The 18268-nt window shown below is 37.6% G+C and overlaps 3 protein-coding genes across 4 annotated transcripts in view; all 3 read right to left on the bottom strand.

Annotated features, from left to right (window-relative positions):
• Window positions 1-3967: 3967 nt before the first annotated feature.
• On the bottom strand, window positions 3968-18256 carry AK6 (adenylate kinase 6). 2 transcript variants are annotated; one of them, XM_082457419.1, is made up of 5 exons: window positions 18131-18256; window positions 15962-16054; window positions 7329-7387; window positions 7072-7217; window positions 3968-4490 (listed from the first exon to the last, which is right to left on the bottom strand). In XM_082457419.1, the coding sequence occupies exons 1-5, from the start codon at window positions 18153-18155 to the stop codon at window positions 4298-4300; spliced, it is 516 nt and encodes a 171-aa protein (XP_082313545.1). In that variant the 5' UTR covers window positions 18156-18256; the 3' UTR covers window positions 3968-4297. The 2 variants fall into 2 exon arrangements, with proteins under 2 accessions (XP_082313545.1, XP_082313544.1); XM_082457418.1 differs by lacking the exon at window positions 18131-18256 and adding an exon at window positions 17935-18042.
• Window positions 10550-18268, bottom strand: part of LOC309658531 (survival motor neuron protein) — a 259347-nt gene continuing 251628 nt past the window's right edge. The window contains exon 10 of the mRNA XM_082457354.1: window positions 10550-10562. The gene's annotated coding sequence lies outside the window, so the exon portion shown is untranslated. The remainder of the gene's footprint in view (window positions 10563-18268) is intronic.
• On the bottom strand, window positions 14157-17953 carry TAF9 (TATA-box binding protein associated factor 9). The gene is made up of 3 exons (XM_082457388.1): window positions 17935-17953; window positions 15962-16054; window positions 14157-15199 (listed from the first exon to the last, which is right to left on the bottom strand). The coding sequence occupies exon 3, from the start codon at window positions 15180-15182 to the stop codon at window positions 14385-14387; it is 798 nt and encodes a 265-aa protein (XP_082313514.1). The 5' UTR covers window positions 15183-15199; window positions 15962-16054; window positions 17935-17953; the 3' UTR covers window positions 14157-14384.

The raw sequence follows: 18268 nt of genomic DNA, 5'->3' as shown, positions 1-18268 counted from the left end.
TTATTAAGAACAGTGTTTTTTGTTTTTGTTTTTACTTTGCCCTCTCCCCCGTTGATAGGAAAGAATAAATAGTTCTCTGCAGTTTTGACCCTTATCACTTTTGTGTTAAAGATAAACACAGATTTAAATGTTGGTAGGGATTGGTGGTAGGACATGCTTAGAATGCAGAAGAAATATAGCTCAAGTAGGGCCAATACCTTATTTCAAAGCCCGCAAAAATAAAAATATACCAAGAAGGGCATAAGGGGAAAAAATGACTAGTTATCCACATATCAAAGCTTATTATCTTAAGACACTCTTGAGAAACTGAATAAATCATGTTAAGAAGTCTCATTTAAAGAAATATAAAATGATTTAAAATTTGCCACACTTTTATCTCCTTAAGTTTGGTTTAAATCAGCCTATTTAAACAAAAAGTTAACAAGTAGGTTTGGATAAAACCAGAGACAAACAGTAAATAGGATTATTTTTAAGACCTTTTTCAAGCAACTATAAGATGTTAAAGCATTGTCACTAGTTTCACATGAAAACCTAGGGCTGAAATTAATAAGTATATTAATATTTTTAAGATTCTCATAATGTATTAGATTCCATTATTTCCTTTCTGTTGAAGGAAAATCTTTATTATTATGAGCCAATGTTAGTGTTAGGATGGATAATTATTAGCAATCAGTTGACAAGCAAGAGAATTTAGTGAATCCCAGTAGTGAAAAGAATATTGTCTTTTCAAAACAGCCATTAGTGGGAATTCCCTGGCGGACCATTGGTTAGGACTCCATGCTTCCACTGCAGGGTGGGTGGGTTTGATCCCTTGTCAGGGAACTAAGATCCCACAAGCCACGTGGCCAAAAAAAAAAAAAAAAAAAAGCAGCCTAGTACTACTAAAAATAACAAACACATATATGGTACTTAGTACGTGCAAAACACTGTTTGTTTCGTCCTTATAGTAGTCCTCTGAAGTAGTAGTTGTCCTCATTCTATATATGATTTGATCCCACATAGTACTGGTAAAACCTTTGTGATAGTAACTACTAGTCTGGGTAAGCTTTCTTCTCCATACCCATCCTTCAAGGACCTGCATCCTACGTCATGTATCCTTAATTTTTTTCTTTTATTCTCTTACTATGTTAGAACCTCCAGAAGGGCACGTATCACAATCTACTGTTTGTTTAAAGTGTCCATTTGAGTGTTTATCTTCTTTGTGTACTAGATTAAGATCATCTGGAGGTCAAGAATTTATCTTAGGAGGACTTCCGCACCACAGTGATTTGCGTGGAGTCTACATTATAGGTAATCTGTGTTTATTAAAATGAACCTTTTAAATGTTATACTTGCATACAGTTTATCTTCCAGGAATTTACTTGATAAACCTGCTCATGTGCAAAGTTGCATACGCATTAGGCAGCACAACTCAGTGGGTAAGAGCCTAAGATGGAATCCTAACTCTGATAACTTTGCTGTGATCTTGAGTTAAGTCACTTAATCCTTCTGTGCCTTGGTTCCATCACCTGTAATGGCAATAATAATACCTACACCTCAGACAGTAGTCATGTGAATTAAGAGTTCACTTTTGAAATGTGTTTAAAACAGTGCCTGCCACATAGTAATATATGTGCTATTCTCTTTTTTTTTATATTTTTTTATTGAAGTATAGTTGATTTACAATGTTAATTTTTGCTGTACAGCAAAGTAATTCAGTTATACATATATATACATTCTTTTTTGTATTCTTTTCCATTACGGTTCATCACAAGATATTAAATATAGTTCCCTATGTTATTCTTTCTTATTATTCTTGCACCATTTGTAATAGTAAAAAGCTGGAAACAACCTAAATGTCCATCAATAGGGGACTCAAACAATGCAAAGATGCTCAACATCATTAATCATTAGAGAAATGTAAATCAAAACCAAAATGAAATATGACTGTACATCTACAGGATGGCTATTAGATGAACAGTAGCAAGTGTTGGCAAGGATATGGAGAAATTAGATCCCTAATACATGGATGGTAAGAATATAAAGTAGTGCAACCACTCTGGAAAAGTTTGGCATTTCCTCAAAATGTTAAACTCAGTTGCAGTATGACCCAGCAGTTTCCTTCTTAGCTAAATCCAAGAGTTGAAAACATACATCCACACAAAAACTTGAACACAAATGTTCATAATTCATAATACCCAAAGTGGATGCAACCCAACTCTGCCACTGATGGAATGTATAAACAAACTGTGGAATAGCCATACAGTGGAATATTATTCAGCCATATAAAGGAACGAGGTATTCGTAAAGCTTCAACATGGATGATCTTGAAAACACTATGCTAATTGAAAGAAGCCAGACACAAAAGACCACATATTGTATGATTCCATTTATATAAAATGTCCAGAATATGCAAATCTATAGCAACAAAGTAGATTAGTGATAGCAAGGGGCTAGAAGGGAAGAATGGGAAGCGACTGCTAATAGGTATGGGATGTCTTTTGGGTGGGGTGATGAAAGTGTTACAGAATGGGATAGTTGCACAATCTTGTGAATACGATTTTTAAAATGGATTGTACACTTTAAAATGGTGAATTTTATGATATGTGAATTACACCTTAATAAAGTGGATGAAGAATTGGAAGGTCTGTATGTTCTAAGATGGTATAATATCCAAAATATATTAAATGAAAAAGAAATTACAGAAGTTTGCATGGTATGCTACCATATGCTTTAAAAAAAAAAGTACACACACACACATGCTTTGCAGGCATAAAATCTCTGAAAAGATACACAGGAAACAAGTAACATTATTTCCTAAAGGAAGGGAATCTAGTGGTAACTGAAGAACAGGGTGGCCTGGAAGGGAAACCTACCTTTCCGGTACACATCTTCCTTGACTTACGACGGGGTTACTTCCCGATAAACGCATTATAAGTTGAAAATATCCTAAGTCAAAAATGCGTTCAGGGCTTCCCTGGTGGCGCAGTGGTTGAGAGTCTGCCTGCCAATGCAGGGGACGCGGGTTTGAGCCCTGGTCTGGGAAGATCCCTCATGCCGCGGAGCAACTAGGCCCGTGAGCCACAATTACTGAGCCTGCGCGTCTGGAGCCTGTGCTCCGCTACAAGGTAGGCCGCGATAATGAGAAGCCCACGCACTGCGATGAAGAGTGGCCCCTCCCAAAAAAAAAAAGAGTGGCCCCCACTCGCCGCAACTAGAGAAAGCCCTCGCGCAGAAACGAAGACCCAACACAGCCATAAATATAAATAAATAAATAAAATTTAAATGAAAATTTAAAAAAAAATTCTATCAACTTATAAAAAAAAAAAATGCGTTCAATACACCTGACCTGCCAAACATCACAGCTTAGCCTAGCTTACTTAAAAAAAATTTTTTTTGGCTGCGCCGCGCAGCATGTGGGATCTTAGTTCCGAGACCACACCTCGGAACCCGCACCTCCTGCAGTGGAAGCATGGAGTCCTAACGACTGGACCACCGGGGAAGTCCCCAGCCTAGCCTACCTTAAACATGCTCAGAATACTTTCATTAACTTACAACTGGGCAAAATCATCTTAACATAAAGCCTATTTTATAATAAAGTATTAACTATCTCTTTTAATTTATTGACTACTGTACTGAAAGTGAAAAATAGAATGGTTGCATGGGTACAGAATGGTTGTGTTTATCAGCTGTTTACTCTCACGATCACCTGGCTGGCTGGGAGCCGTGGCTCCCTGCTGCTGCGCAGCGTCACAGGTATTGTGCTTCATGTTGCTAGCCCAGGAAAAATCAAAATTCAAAGTATGGTTTCTAGTGAACACGTATCGCTTTTGCACCATAGTAAAGTCGAAAAATCCTAAGTTGAACCATTGTAAGTCGGGCACCATCTGTATACGCTTTTGTACCTTTTGAATTTTATACAGAGTGCAAGTATTACCACTTCATTTTTTTTTATTTAAAGAAAGAAATAAAAATGGAAGACTGATGCTTTATCTTTAGTCTAAGTTTTAAGAGATCATCTTCAATTTCTTCTGTAATAAAAGATATCCAACCATTTGATCAGATTTATTTATTCTTTAGTAACTGAAGCATTAAACAATTACAGTTTTAACTCTCAATCCTTAATAATACTATTCATTTGAGATTGTTTAGCTTTCTCATGGAGAAAAAAACTAAACATAAACCTTTATACTATCCACCTATGAGTCCAACAGCACAATTTCAATAAGGAAGTTGTACTGATACTGATAATTGAACAATTTTTATGATGTCAGCAGAGAGGTATCAAGAGTGATTGTAAAGTGGCATTCTTGTTAAGTCAAGAGCTATGATCTTTGACCCACTGCTCTATCCATTTCAATATCTGATTGATATTATCCTCTAGATCTTCTGGTTTATTGCTCGGCAGCGGATGCACTATTTCTTCCTTGTAGGATCCCAAGGCTTCTTCATAAAGAACTTGAAAAATTTCACACTGAATATTGTCTTTTAGTTTCTTCTGATTATAACCCCTAGAAGGTAAAGAGAAGATAAACAAACTGAATGGCATTAACTGGAGTTTTAGGAACAAACTAGAAACTGGACACTTTTGAACACATGAAAAATCACGCAAAAATACTTCTTGTAGGCTCTTTACCTAGAGAAAACAGATTGGCATCTGTGAATATGAGAGACTTCTTGGACAAGAGAGAGGGTTAAACTAAGGACCAAAGTTTAGCTTTGTCTGAGACTTTTTTCCCTACAATCTGTCAGCCACTCAATTAGCAAACATCTACCTACCTCAAGCCAGATGCCAAGCTATGAGATAAATAGTCTATAGCTACGTTCCTAAATTTCAAAAGAGTTAAGGAGTTAAGGTATAGACACATAAAACAAATAGATGGCATATAATAAAATAAAATGCATATGATAAGGAATAGCATATACTGATTGGGTACTTGATCACACGGATGTATCTGTACTTTACCAATTCCAAAGACATTGAAAAAATTGTATAATCTTTATGTGGATGTAAATTAGCCAACTAATTAGCTAGTGAAAAAAGATAAGGAAAATTCAAACTCAAATTAGTTAAACTTTGTAACAATCAAAATTAAATTGAAGTACTTAAAAGAGGATTAACTTTATGAAAAAACCCACAGAATGGGAGAAAATTTCTGCAAATCTTATATCTGATAAGGGACTTACATCTAAAATACATAAAGAACTCTTGTAACTTAATAAAAAAAGGACAAATAACCAAATTAAAAATTGGGCAAAAGATCTGAATAGATATTTCTCCCAAAAAGATACACAAATGGCCAATAAGCACATGAAAAGATGCTCAACATCATTAGCCACCAAGGAAATGCAAACGAAAACCACAATGCGATAGTACTTCACATCCAGTAGGATGGCTACAATCAAAAAGATAACAAGGATGTGAAAATACTGGCGGCTTCATACACTACTCTTGGCAATGTGAAGTGGTGCAGCCACTCTGGAAAATGGTCTGACAGTTCCCCAAAAGGTTACGTAGTTAACGTATGACCTAGCAATCCTATTCCTAAAGAAATTCAATACCCAAGATAAATGAATGAACATGTAATGTTCACACAAAAACACATGTATGAATGTTCATGGCAGCATTATTCGTAATTGCCAAAAATTGCAAACAATCCAAATGTCTATAATCTGATTAATGGATAAATAAAATATGGTATATCCATATAATGGAATATTATTTGGCAATAAAGAGAAATGAAGTACTCGTACATGCCATAACACAGATGAACCTTGAAAACGTTATACTAAGTAAAAGCAGCCAGACACAAAAGATCACATTTTGTATGATTTCATTTATATAAAAAGTCCAGAACAGGCAAATCCACAGAGATAGAAGGTAAATTACTGGTTGCTTAGGACTGGAGACTGAGGGGAAATGGGGAGTGACTGCCAATGGGTATGGGTTTTTTGGTGGGGGAGGGGTGATGAACATTTTTAAAAATTGGTTATAGTAATGGATATATAACTCTGTGAATATACTCAAAACCACTTAATTGTACACTTCAAATGGGTGTACAATTCACATGGTATGTGAATTTATCTCAATAAAGCTTTTTTTAAGATGATTAACTTTGTAAGTTTTTTTCAACGGTTAAAACAAGACTACTTTCTCATAGTTTTTTCATACTTTAGTCTTTAGTTATTTACATAAAATAGTAATTTTTAATAAAAATGTTAAATGGTCTTTGAGAAAACACATATGTACTGTATTGTCTCTATTACTGCTCTGTTCAAATATTTTTAATGGCTTTTCCCTGACTAAAGAAAGATGATGAAAGTTTTAGGTATAGCTCCAACCTAACTTTCCCTATATATTTGCCACTATACTTTTTTGTGCAAGAATTTGCGAGTATCCCATCCAATGGTGCTTAGAGCTGACTATAGTCAGTGAGAACCACAAATTCTGAACCTGAAGTTAGGTAAACTTCTGAAGTTTTCCTTCTGGAGACTGCTTTCTAAATTCCTGTAAAATCCCCCTTTTTCCACAGCTTGAGTCAAAAGACAGTGGGAAAATGTCTTCCATAAGATTTTGCTTTTCTGGTTATTCTGGATTAAGTCTGATGCTCTCTTGAAGGGATGAACTCAAATATATTGTGAAATGTTAATTTATCTTGTTAAAGGTTGTAAAATGTTCATTTATCTTTAGTTTTTCATAAGCTTTCCCATTTCTGTTGTGAGGATGATTTGAGTGGGTAATGTTCATTCCATAGCAAAGAGTATGTTATTGGCTTGGCTGTTTTCCTATAAAAGTTTTACATTAAGGAAAAAGCATGACTATGTAGGGTTGATATATAGTACATTTTACTGAATCAGACTGTCAGTTGAGGTATTCATTTACTTAGAAACTACTGCTTATGTTTTATGAATGCACCTTTTTCCATTAGGTTCAGAATGTTGGTACCGTACAGACTTGGTTTATAATAAGACCAAAATAAAGTAGTCACGTTTTCAAATAGAACCTTTTATGATGTTCATGTTGGCCAACTTCAGGAATCTGAGTAAAAGTTTATATAATACTTTAAGGATTCAGTGTTCTTCCTTCCTTACCTAGTTTCAAGTCTTTTGTACAAAACACTGTTATCTGTTTTCAGCACAAATACTATATGAAACCAGCGTTCAGGGAAGAAATCACAACCATGGTAATCAACAATAACTCCACCTTCACTCATTTGGTTTTCTAACTCATCAACTACCTGTAAGAAAGGGGAGGAAAAAAAAAAGATGAATACTCTTTAAAAAAACTGAAGTCAACTTTCCTATAAAAATTTTTTTAATGTATACTGTATAAAAAAGATTGTACTTACTCTGTCTTCATCTAAAATGGGACAATCATACTCTTCATCATAGCCATCATATAACTGCCCTAAAAGAGATTTACATTGGCATATTAAAGTAGTATTTTCTAAGTAACTTTCAGTAATTTTCAATTACTCTTAGAGACAAGGGAGGGCACTAATACAATAGATGTCACATGGATAGCAAATATAAAGAGCAGTATTGATAAATTAGAATTTTGTCTAGAAGGAAACTTGGATAACAAAATACCTGAAAAAGAATGAATAATAGCCAACTTCAGAATTTGTGGGGCTATTAGTAGAAGAGAACTAGTTTCACTGAGCTACAGATTGGTGCGAAGAGGAGACACATGGATACAAACACTCATACACACACTAACAGATTAAGTTCCAAATTTATTAGGCCAAGGATATGAAACTTATTAAAAGGAACAGCAGGTTCTCGATTCCAGAAATGAACCCTTTGTCACTGAGGTCACATCTTCATGGGGTTTGGGGAAGAAGAGTCAGTACCCAGATGCTCCTTTACTTCTAGAATTCCAGCATCCCCAAAAGCCAAGGGTTGAATATCTTATTTCAGAAGGTAAAACAAGAATGATGGGGGCAGGCATAAAGAAGGCAGATTTAAATCTAACATAAGAACTTTTCAACAAATTAAAGCTTCCTTTCAAAGGAAGTGTGCCTTAAGGAGGTGAGCCATACCAATCCCACCCTCACCCTGAATCCCTAGGAGGTAGATACTCTAAGGCAGGCTTAGATCATTCTTTCAGCCATCTCGAAGAGCATGCTATAGTCTTCCCACCTCTTTCCCCTTAATATTTTGGCACAGGTTGAAATGAGCTTCAAAGGAGCATGAGTTCTGAAGTGACGAAGCGGTGGTCCTGAGGGTTAGTGGAAGGCACAGAGGCAGTTTTAACTGTCTTCCTGGAGGGTCTGTGGGCTGATTCTGGGCACATGAACCACTTCTCTAGCACCCCAGTGTGGCCTCTGACTTCTTGGGTTACAGTTCAGTTACCAGAAACTCTTACCAGCTAAAAAGTTAAACTGTCTTGGTATGGGGAAAATTGGTTAACAATACAGAAAATAATCTAAACCCTTACTTTACACCACAAACCCTAGGTGAATTAAAGAGCTAATTTCTTAATTCCAAAGATAACTAATGGAAAATTAAACCTACAAAGGTATGATACATTTGAGTTTGTGAAAAAAATAAAATAATTGATTGAAACATATAAAATGTTATATCTCTGTTCGATGAAAAATAATATAATTTTTAAAAAATGAAAAATGGCAGGGAGAAATACTAGGACAAAGGACTGAAATGTAGATTATATAAATACCTGAAATTCAAAATAACAATAAGTAGCTTAACAAAGAATAAGAAAAACATTCACACAGGATGGAAAAGATAATTAGTAAACAATACATGAAAAAATACTGTACTTTCCCAGCTACTAAAGAGATGAAAATTTAAATGAGGCTTTTGATACCTGTTATATTAGTTATACATGCATTTAGTAAACTGACTCTGGAAACGTATAATTTTTAAAAGAAAAACGTCATACCCGTTCAGAGATTTCTTTTGACCATTGAATTTCTAACCAGAAAAAAATTTAAAAAGATGCTTTAAGATGTTCAACAATAGCAAATTAGTTAAATCTTGTTTACTAACTTGCTAAAATATTATGTAATTAAACTTAAGTAAAATATTAGGTTGTTAAATTTCTATTATTTTTACAATACTATATATATATATATATATATATATATATATATATATATATATTTTTTTTTTTTTTTTTTTACAATGACACAAAATCTAAGAATACCTACAGCTGATTTTGTACTATGTGGGAATCTGGAGTAGATAAATGTTCCTTCATATTTTAAATCCAGACTAGTTAAATCTTTAAAAATATATGCTGTCTAAAACACAGACAACTATAGCAGTATTAACTTTTAGAATTAAAGTCTTTATATACTGCAATGCTGAAATGCAGGATTTCTTAAGTCATGTTAATACATATTAATAAAATAGTGTAATCCAAGCTTTCCAACATTCATTTCAAAAAACATTTATCAAACACCATGTACCAGTAATTACAGAGGTAAGGAATATATAATAGTGAACAATTGAACAAGAAGACCGACTCAGTCCTTCCCTCGAAGAGTTCACAATAAAATGGGAGATGACAGACAAGTAACCTGGAAATTGTAATATTTAATGCTGTGGATCATGGTGCTCTGGGAGCAATAACATGGGGACCTTTTAGGTTAGGAACATAAACTTGGGATATTAGGGGAGGCTTCCTTAAGCAGGTAACTTCTAAGTGGAAACTTGAAGCAGTTAGTTCAGGAAAAAAAGGTAGGTAAGACGATTTTTTTTTTTTTTTTTAAAAGATCGTTTTGTGATCTCAGATTTACATCTTTATTCTTTTCTCTTTTTTTAAAATTTTTATTTATTTATTTATTTATTTATGGCTGTGTTGGGTCTTCGTTTCTGTGTGAGGGCTTTCTCTAGTTGCAGCAAGCGGGGGCCACCCCTCATCGCGTGCGCGGGCCTCCCATTATCGCAGTCTCTCCCGTTGCAGAGCACAGGCTCCAGACGCGCAGGCTCAGTAATTGTGCCTCACGGGCCTAGTTGCTCCGCGGCATGTGGGATCTTCCCAGACCAGGCCTCGAACCCGTGTCCCCTGCATTGGCAGACAGACCCTCAACCACTGCGCCACCAGGGAAGCCCGGTAAGACGATTCTTAACAGAGAAAACAAGATATTCAAAGGCAGAGAGGCTAAGGAGGGCAAGCCTTTCAAGGGAGGAAAAGTCTTTAAGAATAGTTAGAAAATAAGTGATAAGGGGTCAGGGGGATTAAGGCCAGATTAAAAAATACCTTGACGGACTTCCCTGGTGGCGCCAATGCAGGGCACACGGGTTTGAGCCCTGGTCCGGGAAGATCCCACATGCCGCGGAGCAGCTAGGCCCGTGAGCCACAACTACTGAGCCTGCGCTCTAGAGCCCACGAGCCACAATTACTGAGCCTGAGTGCCACAACTACTGAAGCCCGCGCGCCTACAGCCCGCGCTCCACAACAAAGAGAAGCCACCGCAATGAGGAGACCGCGCACCGCAACGAAGAGTAGCCCCCGCTCACCGCTGCTAGAGAAAGCTCCCACGCAGCAACGAAGACCCAACACAGCCAAAAAAAATAAATTAAAAAAAAAAAAGACCTTGAAGGCTGCACTGAGTTTAGACTTTATCCCAAAGCAAAGGAAAATCATTAAAGCATTTTAAGCATGAAATGACATGATTAATTTCAAATTTTTAAAAATCATTTTGATTTCTGTGTGGAGTTGGAAGGAAGCAAGTCCAGAAAAAGCATGGATACCATATAAAAGCTACTGCAGAATTTTAGGTGAGTGATAATTATAACCTGTACTACAGGGAACGGAGAGAGATGAATTCTAAACTTTGTTTCAAATTTCCAAAAAGAGGAAAAATTTGTGCTACTTTAGAAACTTCAACTGGTAGTCACATTTATAATTGTCTGTACAGTGGATCTTCATATGGCAAAGCTTGATTTCATCAAATTATCGAAACTTAGAAAATTAAATCAGTTTCCTAAACAAAGTTTTATGATTTACTTAAATTACTTGCAGAAAAAAATCGATTGTGGAGCCGGTTAAAAGGCTTAAAAGACCTTCTTACCTTAAAAAGACCTTCCCAGCTGTCGTTAGTCAAGCTATAAAAACATGACCTTTCCTTTAACTGCCATCCTATCATTTATACACTTACGTGAAAGCCGTTCTTTAAAGCTAACGATATAGGGATGCTAGTCATCTATTTTGATGCTGCTGCCAGTACTTAACATTTTCAAGATTTCCTCCTTTGGAAACATATTTATCTCAATCCAACAAGAAGCTTATAACTGTAATGCAATTAGTATAAGAAGTTAATTGGTTTAGAAGGATTGGGAGCTTTGATACCTGGCCTTTTATGCAGAGAAGAGAGCAATGAATTCTGCCAAGAGAAGTTAGCACCAAAAGATGTGGCATTCGAGTAGAGCCTTTGAAGGAACTGTTTATAAGACAGATGAGGAAGGGCATGTACAGGTAAAGGGAATAGCATGTATAAGGACATGGAGATGGAAGACTCCCCATGCGTTTGAAGAATAGTGCACTGTGGGTAGACTTAAGGGGACATACGGCATAGTGGCTGCAGGGAAGGCTGAAGGTAAACTGTGGCCAGTTCATTACTTCATTAAGGTGGATGGCCTTTATCATTAAAAAGTTCAAGTAATTTCATCCCCTCTCCCTGCCCGCCCCCTTTTTAAAGGACATAATGATGGTGTACAGAAGAGGGAGGGAAGAGATACTGAAGAAGAGATTCAGCATGAATGGTCTTGAGAATGGTATAGCGGTACCAAAGGGACACAGCGTTAATGGTCTCAGGAATGGGATAGGGGTATCAAAGGGATTTTTTAAACTATCAAGATTAGGAGACAAGTGCATCTGTGTAGTGTGTAAATGGGTTTGTAATGTGTGGGTGACAGGAATCAGGAATGGGCAAGCAGAGTCAGGGATGATTTCAGAACATGTGCTTTTTAAACATTAATTTGGAAATATCTGGGAACTATCCAAATTCTTAAATCTAGTAGATGTCTAGATATTGGGCTAAGTGTTAATTATAAATTTAAGAGTTATAAGCAAAAAGGACTAACTAGTCCTGAGTCAATGAAATTACCAGAGGGAGGGGCAGGATTACAAGATGGCTGCAATGAGTTCACAGGGGAAAGAGGTATATGGTGGGAAGGAGAGAATCAGATGAAAAGATTGGGAGAGCAGTGTTGGAGAGAGGACAACGGCGAAGTTAGTTTCAAAGGCTTCCAGTGGTAGTTGAATTCAGGTGAGGGAAAAAAATGCGATACACATAGGTTAGAGCGGGAATGGCAAACTTCTGTAAAGGGCCAGACAATAAATACTTCAGGATTTGCAGCCTAGTCTTTAGCTAGTGGCTCCTACAAAAACAGCTGCAGCTTGCCAACCCCTGCATTAGAAACACATCAAGATTTTAAGTGTTGAGGGCCAGACATTTGAAATGCATCCAATGTCTAGACGTATGAGCATCCTGGGGTTAGGCACAGAGGCTGAAGACTGATAAAACTGGTGGCAGGAAAATTAAGGATTATGGTAAAAGTTTAATTAAATGATTGCATATGGGAAAGGACATCAAGTGAGGAATGCAAGACTGGAAGAACAGGGATAAGAAAAGCATTCTTAGTCACTCCACATTCAGGACTCTCCATAGTTTTATTAAGCTTAATTCCCCACCTAATTTTTCCTGCTTTAGTTCTAAATGTCATAAAGAAGGTCTCTTACAAATACAGCCATTCAACATGACTACTAGGATGGCAATAAACTCCATTGAGACACAGTTGTTTAAAACAAGTTTTGTTTTTTGTCTCATTACTTATAGCAGGGTTTCTAAACCTGAAATACTACTTAACTTTTGAGCTTGATAATTGTTATGGGCGTGGAGGGCTGTCCTGTGAGTTGTAGGATGTTCAGCAGAATCCCTAGCCTCTACCCATTAGAGGTCAGTAGCAACCCCCTCACCCCAGTTATGACTACCAAAATATCTCAGAAGGTGCCATATGTCCCCTGGAGGGCAAAATCACCCCCTGTTGAGAACCACTGCTTTATAGAAGATTGCGTGGTTTCCCTTAAAACACATTACCATTTGGAAAAAATGAGGAGGCTGAATGTCTCAGACTATTTCCTAGTAAGATTTTCAGATACACTCAGATGGCATCTGGGGGAAAAAATCTGGTACATTTTGAAAAACACTATAAAGCACCTCATCTAACACATGTCAAATCAGATCAGAAATCCTTTATCTGGCATAATGGGAGGGAAAAAAGCTCCACTTTTCCTTTAAGGCAGATTCTCATGAAATAATCTCATCAATAAAATACAAAGAGGATGGTCAGGACCATGCACCATCAAGTGTACACACATGGTTTGAGTACAAGTAGAGACTCAGTGAAGAGGAACAGGAGTGTCTCACCGTGGATTATCCTTGGTCTGGTGTTACTGTTGCTCTCAGTGCTATTCATGACAGATTATATAGTAATTTCATTAAGTTTAGAAATATTGAGTGGGTGAGATGAGAACTGGAAGACATGACTGAAATTGACTGATGTATGTGACTCTGAAATCACTTGTCAAAAATAGTAAAGTTCAACAGGCAAAGGAACAAAACCAGATTTCATATAGGTATAAAATGGAGAATGACAAGCTATGCACAGTAGCAAATAAAGACCTAAGTTTTATTAACTATAATTTGAATGCCAAACCTGGATTAAAAATATAAGCATGATACTAGTTTATAGTATCAAGAATATGACAAGCAAAGATGCACAAAAAGTGATCTGCTAAAAGGGATAATGGGAAAAAAACTTCAAAAATTTTTAAGTGGTAAGATACTGGGAGCCACACCAAGGGTCCTTAAATATATCCAAAGGGATAGAAAAATGGGACCTAGGAAGAAGTCTGGCAATTGGCTGAAGATTCGCTATAAATAAAAATCCTGACCAAGTGGTCTCTCTAAAAAACAGACATGGTATACTTCAGCAATCTGAAAGAATGGCCGGTAAGAGTGACTTATACACCAGAGATCATAGTATGACCTAAATATCTGAAGACAGTAGAAGTGACTCTATTGGTAAGGAACAGACTGCAACAACTTCAAGCTTTTGCCACTGTTATTTCTGTTGGTGATAATGAGGCAGAAAATTGCATCTAAAAATGTAAAAACATTATCGCCAAAGTACCAACAATCAAATGGATGAATTACAACTTTATTTTTTACACTTAAAGGCTGATGAAAAACGATTACTAATCCTATTAAAGAAAATCCAACACAACATCTCAATTGAAAAGTATGGTAACCATATTTACTCATTAAATACTATTTCTCTAAAACACAACATGGAAACATCTAGCATGCATGTTTAATCTCAGTACAATGGATTCAAAACCAAGCATACAGGTTACATGCATCAAGGCTAAATTACAAATTATCATAGTCATCATCATCATCATCATCATCATCATCATCATCTTCACGTTTTCTTTTCAATGCATTTGATGCTTCATTGGCAGTATTCTGTGATGACACCATGTTAGTGGTAATAAGAATATTTTTGGACCCAATTAGTGATGGATTAATTAGAACATTCTGAACTGCTGATGTTGCAGGAATTGATGCTTTTACAGCTGGGGATTGTGAAGTGGGCATCTGTACTGTGAACCTTTGCCCTGTGAGGGACACTGGAGTCCCTACTTTAGTTGAAACAGACATGGTTTGTGGGGTTGGTGTGCCAAGCGTGGGAGTACTTGGTCTGCTAGTAACTGAACCAACACTTAACCGTGGAACTGTTATTCTTCCTGCAGAAGTAGATGCCTTTTTTTGTAAGGATTTAAGTCTATAATTTGGAGCAGTCAAGCAATATCTATCAGGTGGCAATCTAGGACCTGAATATGGCTTGATTAATGGCAAAGGGGTTTGATTCCTTTGCCTTGCAATATCTAATAAAAAATCTCTTGGGGGAGGAGAGGTAAAAGACTGGTCAGCACGACACTGGATTGCCAATCGCACATCATCTGCATCAACAGTAGCCTTCTTAGCATGACTTGAATAAATTTTTGCATCATCTAGAATTGTGGTCACATATCGGAAGGCAAACTCCAACATCTGATTTATAACTCTTGGTTCATATTCTGTAATCCCCATATCCTTCAGGATTTGTGCCATCATCTGTGCATCTTTCGGCATGCTCTTGGGAGAAGCCATCTTGCCAGACTCCATGATATCCGGTGATCAGACTTTAGATCATTTGAAAAAAATATGTACATTAGATCAAACCTGAAATAGTTACTTTAGTAGCAACTGTCAGGAACTTAAAAATTTTTAAATACATGTTAAATTTTTAAAAATTTGAATTAAAAAAATACGTTAAATCTTTTTAATTTTAATGAGGCACATTTAAAGTTCCCTTCACTTAAATTTATTGAGTTTCTACCCATTAGAGAATATAAAAAGATGAAGACACAAATAAGGGAGTGATAAAAGATTGGGGAAAAACCGGGTAAAATAACCAAAAACATACATCACTTTAAAATATGTGCAGTTGCTTACAGGCATGCACCTATAAACTAATCTAAGAAAAGACCACAGGACAGCCATGTCCTACGGCCTGAGTTCAAAATCATGTCCTTCCAGTGAGCTCATATACTCACTGTCTCCATAGATATATATGCTTAGCACCACCCTGACCTTTACGTGTTCGCCCAAAATACTCTCCCTCTTCCTCATATTCAAACTGTCCTAAGTCCAATCTTCGTGGAAGCTATCCCACTTATTACTGTCCACAAGAACTGCGAGCCAACTGCAGAGGGGATGTAGTGGTCAAAGTAACTAGGACACAGCATGAGACAATATGTTCTATTTCTATGGGTCCCCCACAGAGCATAAATTCCTTCATGGCAATTTTTCTCTGCTTTTTGTACCTTCTCACAATTACAGTACTAATACTCCATTATTTCTCTCACTTTTTTAAACAAATCTAACACCAAAGTGCCCCTTACCTTCTCGAGCTAAATCACCCACATTAACGTATTTCAGTCCTGATCTTGATGCAAGTTCTTTGCCTAGCGTGGTTTTTCCAACCCCTGGTGTACCTGCAAGACAAACCACAGAAAAATACTGTTCATGAAATACTAATTAGACTTTAGCCACCAATGTGCCCTTAAGGTTCTTAACAACTGAAAAGTTTCCTAATTAGCAATCCTATATAAAATTACACACACCATAATCTAATCAAAACTACCCAAAGCCTGCTGAATATCAGAATTTCACCCAGTGTACCTGATTTTACCAGGAGTGGTGCTTGGGAGAATCTGATGACAACTACAGACTGTCTGCCACCACCATGGAAATTCCCAGAATAAAACTAGCCACCTCAAATAAACTGCCATCATTTATTTGCTTTAATTTAAAAAAATTAAATTGTTCATGGAAAAAAGTTAAGCAGTATGAAAGAATATCCACTATACTCTTCCCTAAAGTCAACCAGTGTAAACCACTTTCTTACGTATCTCTCCAAATAAGTCATATACATATGTTTGTGTATACATCCATATATACGCATACATATGGTAGCATAGTACATACGTGTACATATACACACATTGCGTGCATACATACATACACACACCATATATTTCCTTCTACATAAATGGCCATACTATACATTGTTCTTCACCTTCCCTTTTTTATATTTATTGTTTCAAGATAAATAAGCAAACACTTAATTTTCAGCTTGAACTAATGCCACTGAAATTATAAAACCTGATCATTATAAAGATAAAAGGAATAAGTCAACTCTACCTATAAGGGCAATAACATTTTTACCTCCAGTCCACTATAATACACCAAGTCTGAATCCTCAACTCACCATGTTCTCAATAAAACGCTCACATTTAGACTTTTGACGATATGGCTTAATATTAAAAAACCAAGACACTGTCTGACCCAAACAAATCAGATGTTGTAAAATCTTCCCCTTAAGGACGCTTAAAGGCTAAATATTTATCTGTTGAGGTTAATCTGCTGCTCTCAGAAACAGACAGGACTTGTGCGCTGCCAATATGCTTACGTTTTGTTAAAGGATAAAACTTGGCTTTGTTCCACAAATAGCGCCTCAAATTTTATTGTGCTGCAACAGCATCTACACCCATTAGATTTTTCCAGGAATGCCCTATGATGCTATTAAATGCTACAATTTAGTAAACATTTTCAGAGTTAAACGACCAGAAATAATATTTTTTAAAGTCGGTATGCGGCATTTTACTACCCCTCACATGTAACAAGCGCCCTGAGTATGGATCCAAAGACCCAGAAAAAAACCCACGAACAGCCCGGAAATTTTACAGCATCTCTACGAGAAACGACCAGAGATACTCGGTAGATGCCTTTGCTTCTTAAAACACAAAGAAAAAGCCCCTGATGCTAACTCCGCGAGCGTATACAGCAAATTCATCACCCCACACGGCAAACATCCGAACCCCTTCATCGAAACCTGACTCTCAGATACAAAGAGAAAATAAGAGACGGCCCTAGAGGCCTAAGGACTAAAACATCCACCATTAACGGATCTACTAAGGGCCAAATACTGCCTTACCTTATCTCGCTAACAACCCAAAGACAGCTCTGCCAAGTAAAGAAGCAACAGCCATTTTACAGACAAAAACCTGATTACGAAAGATTAGGCAGCTTGCCAAAAAAGGGAGCTGGATACTATCTACCTCTCTCCGCCTCACCGAGTAGCCAACCTCTGAGCAAAACAATTAACGTCCGTCGTCCCCTCCCCCCCCCGCCTCCTGCAAAACCGTCGCGAGGGCCGGGAGTACAGGCCCTGACAACTACAACGCCACGCCACCCTCGCCGAGCCTCGCAATAGAACACTAAGCGACCCCACTTCGGACTTTCCAGGCCGCAGAGCACTCCGCGCCCCGCGCCAGCCCCGCCGCCCACCACCACCCCCAGCGCGCCCCCTGACCGGTGAGCAGGATGTTCGGAAGCAACATTGTCTTCGCCGCGCTGGCTCCCGACGCCTCAGCACAGGCGCCCTACACGCGACAGGGAGGGGCCGGAAGGGGAGGGTAACGGCAAGCGCCAGTGGCGCCGGGGTACTCGAGGCCTGGAGTGGCGCTCGCGACCCACCTCCGCCGCCTCGTCACCCACCATTGGGTTACCTGGCTTTCTATGACACGCTTCCATCGCAGGGTCCGAAGTACGAGCACAGGTCGGGTCGGCACTTCGGGTCAGGCAATGCGCTGGATGCCTAAGACAGTAGCTCCTTAGGAGGCCCCGCCTTTCGGGCTGTGTCGCGG

Source organism: Balaenoptera physalus (genome assembly GCF_965194825.1).
Source record: "Balaenoptera physalus genome assembly, chromosome: 3".
NCBI lineage: Eukaryota > Metazoa > Chordata > Mammalia > Artiodactyla > Balaenopteridae > Balaenoptera > Balaenoptera physalus.
This window is presented reverse-complemented; position numbering and strand designations above follow the sequence as displayed.

What these genes read in the sequence shown, in the direction of transcription:
- TAF9 (XM_082457388.1), bottom strand. Translation starts at nt 15,182, where the DNA reads ATGGAGTCTGGCAAGATGGCTTCTCCCAAGAGCATGCCGAAAGATGCA.
- AK6 (XM_082457418.1), bottom strand. Translation starts at nt 17,962, where the DNA reads ATGTTGCTTCCGAACATCCTGCTCACCG. An exon ending in GGGTGATTTAGCTCGAGAAG is followed by an intron (nt 7,388 to 15,961) that starts GTAAGGGGCACT and finishes AATCTCTTTTAG; the next exon opens with GGCAGTTATATGATGGCTAT. An exon ending in CCATTTTAGATGAAGACAGA is followed by an intron (nt 7,218 to 7,328) that starts GTAAGTACAATC and finishes CCTTTCTTACAG; the next exon opens with GTAGTTGATGAGTTAGAAAA.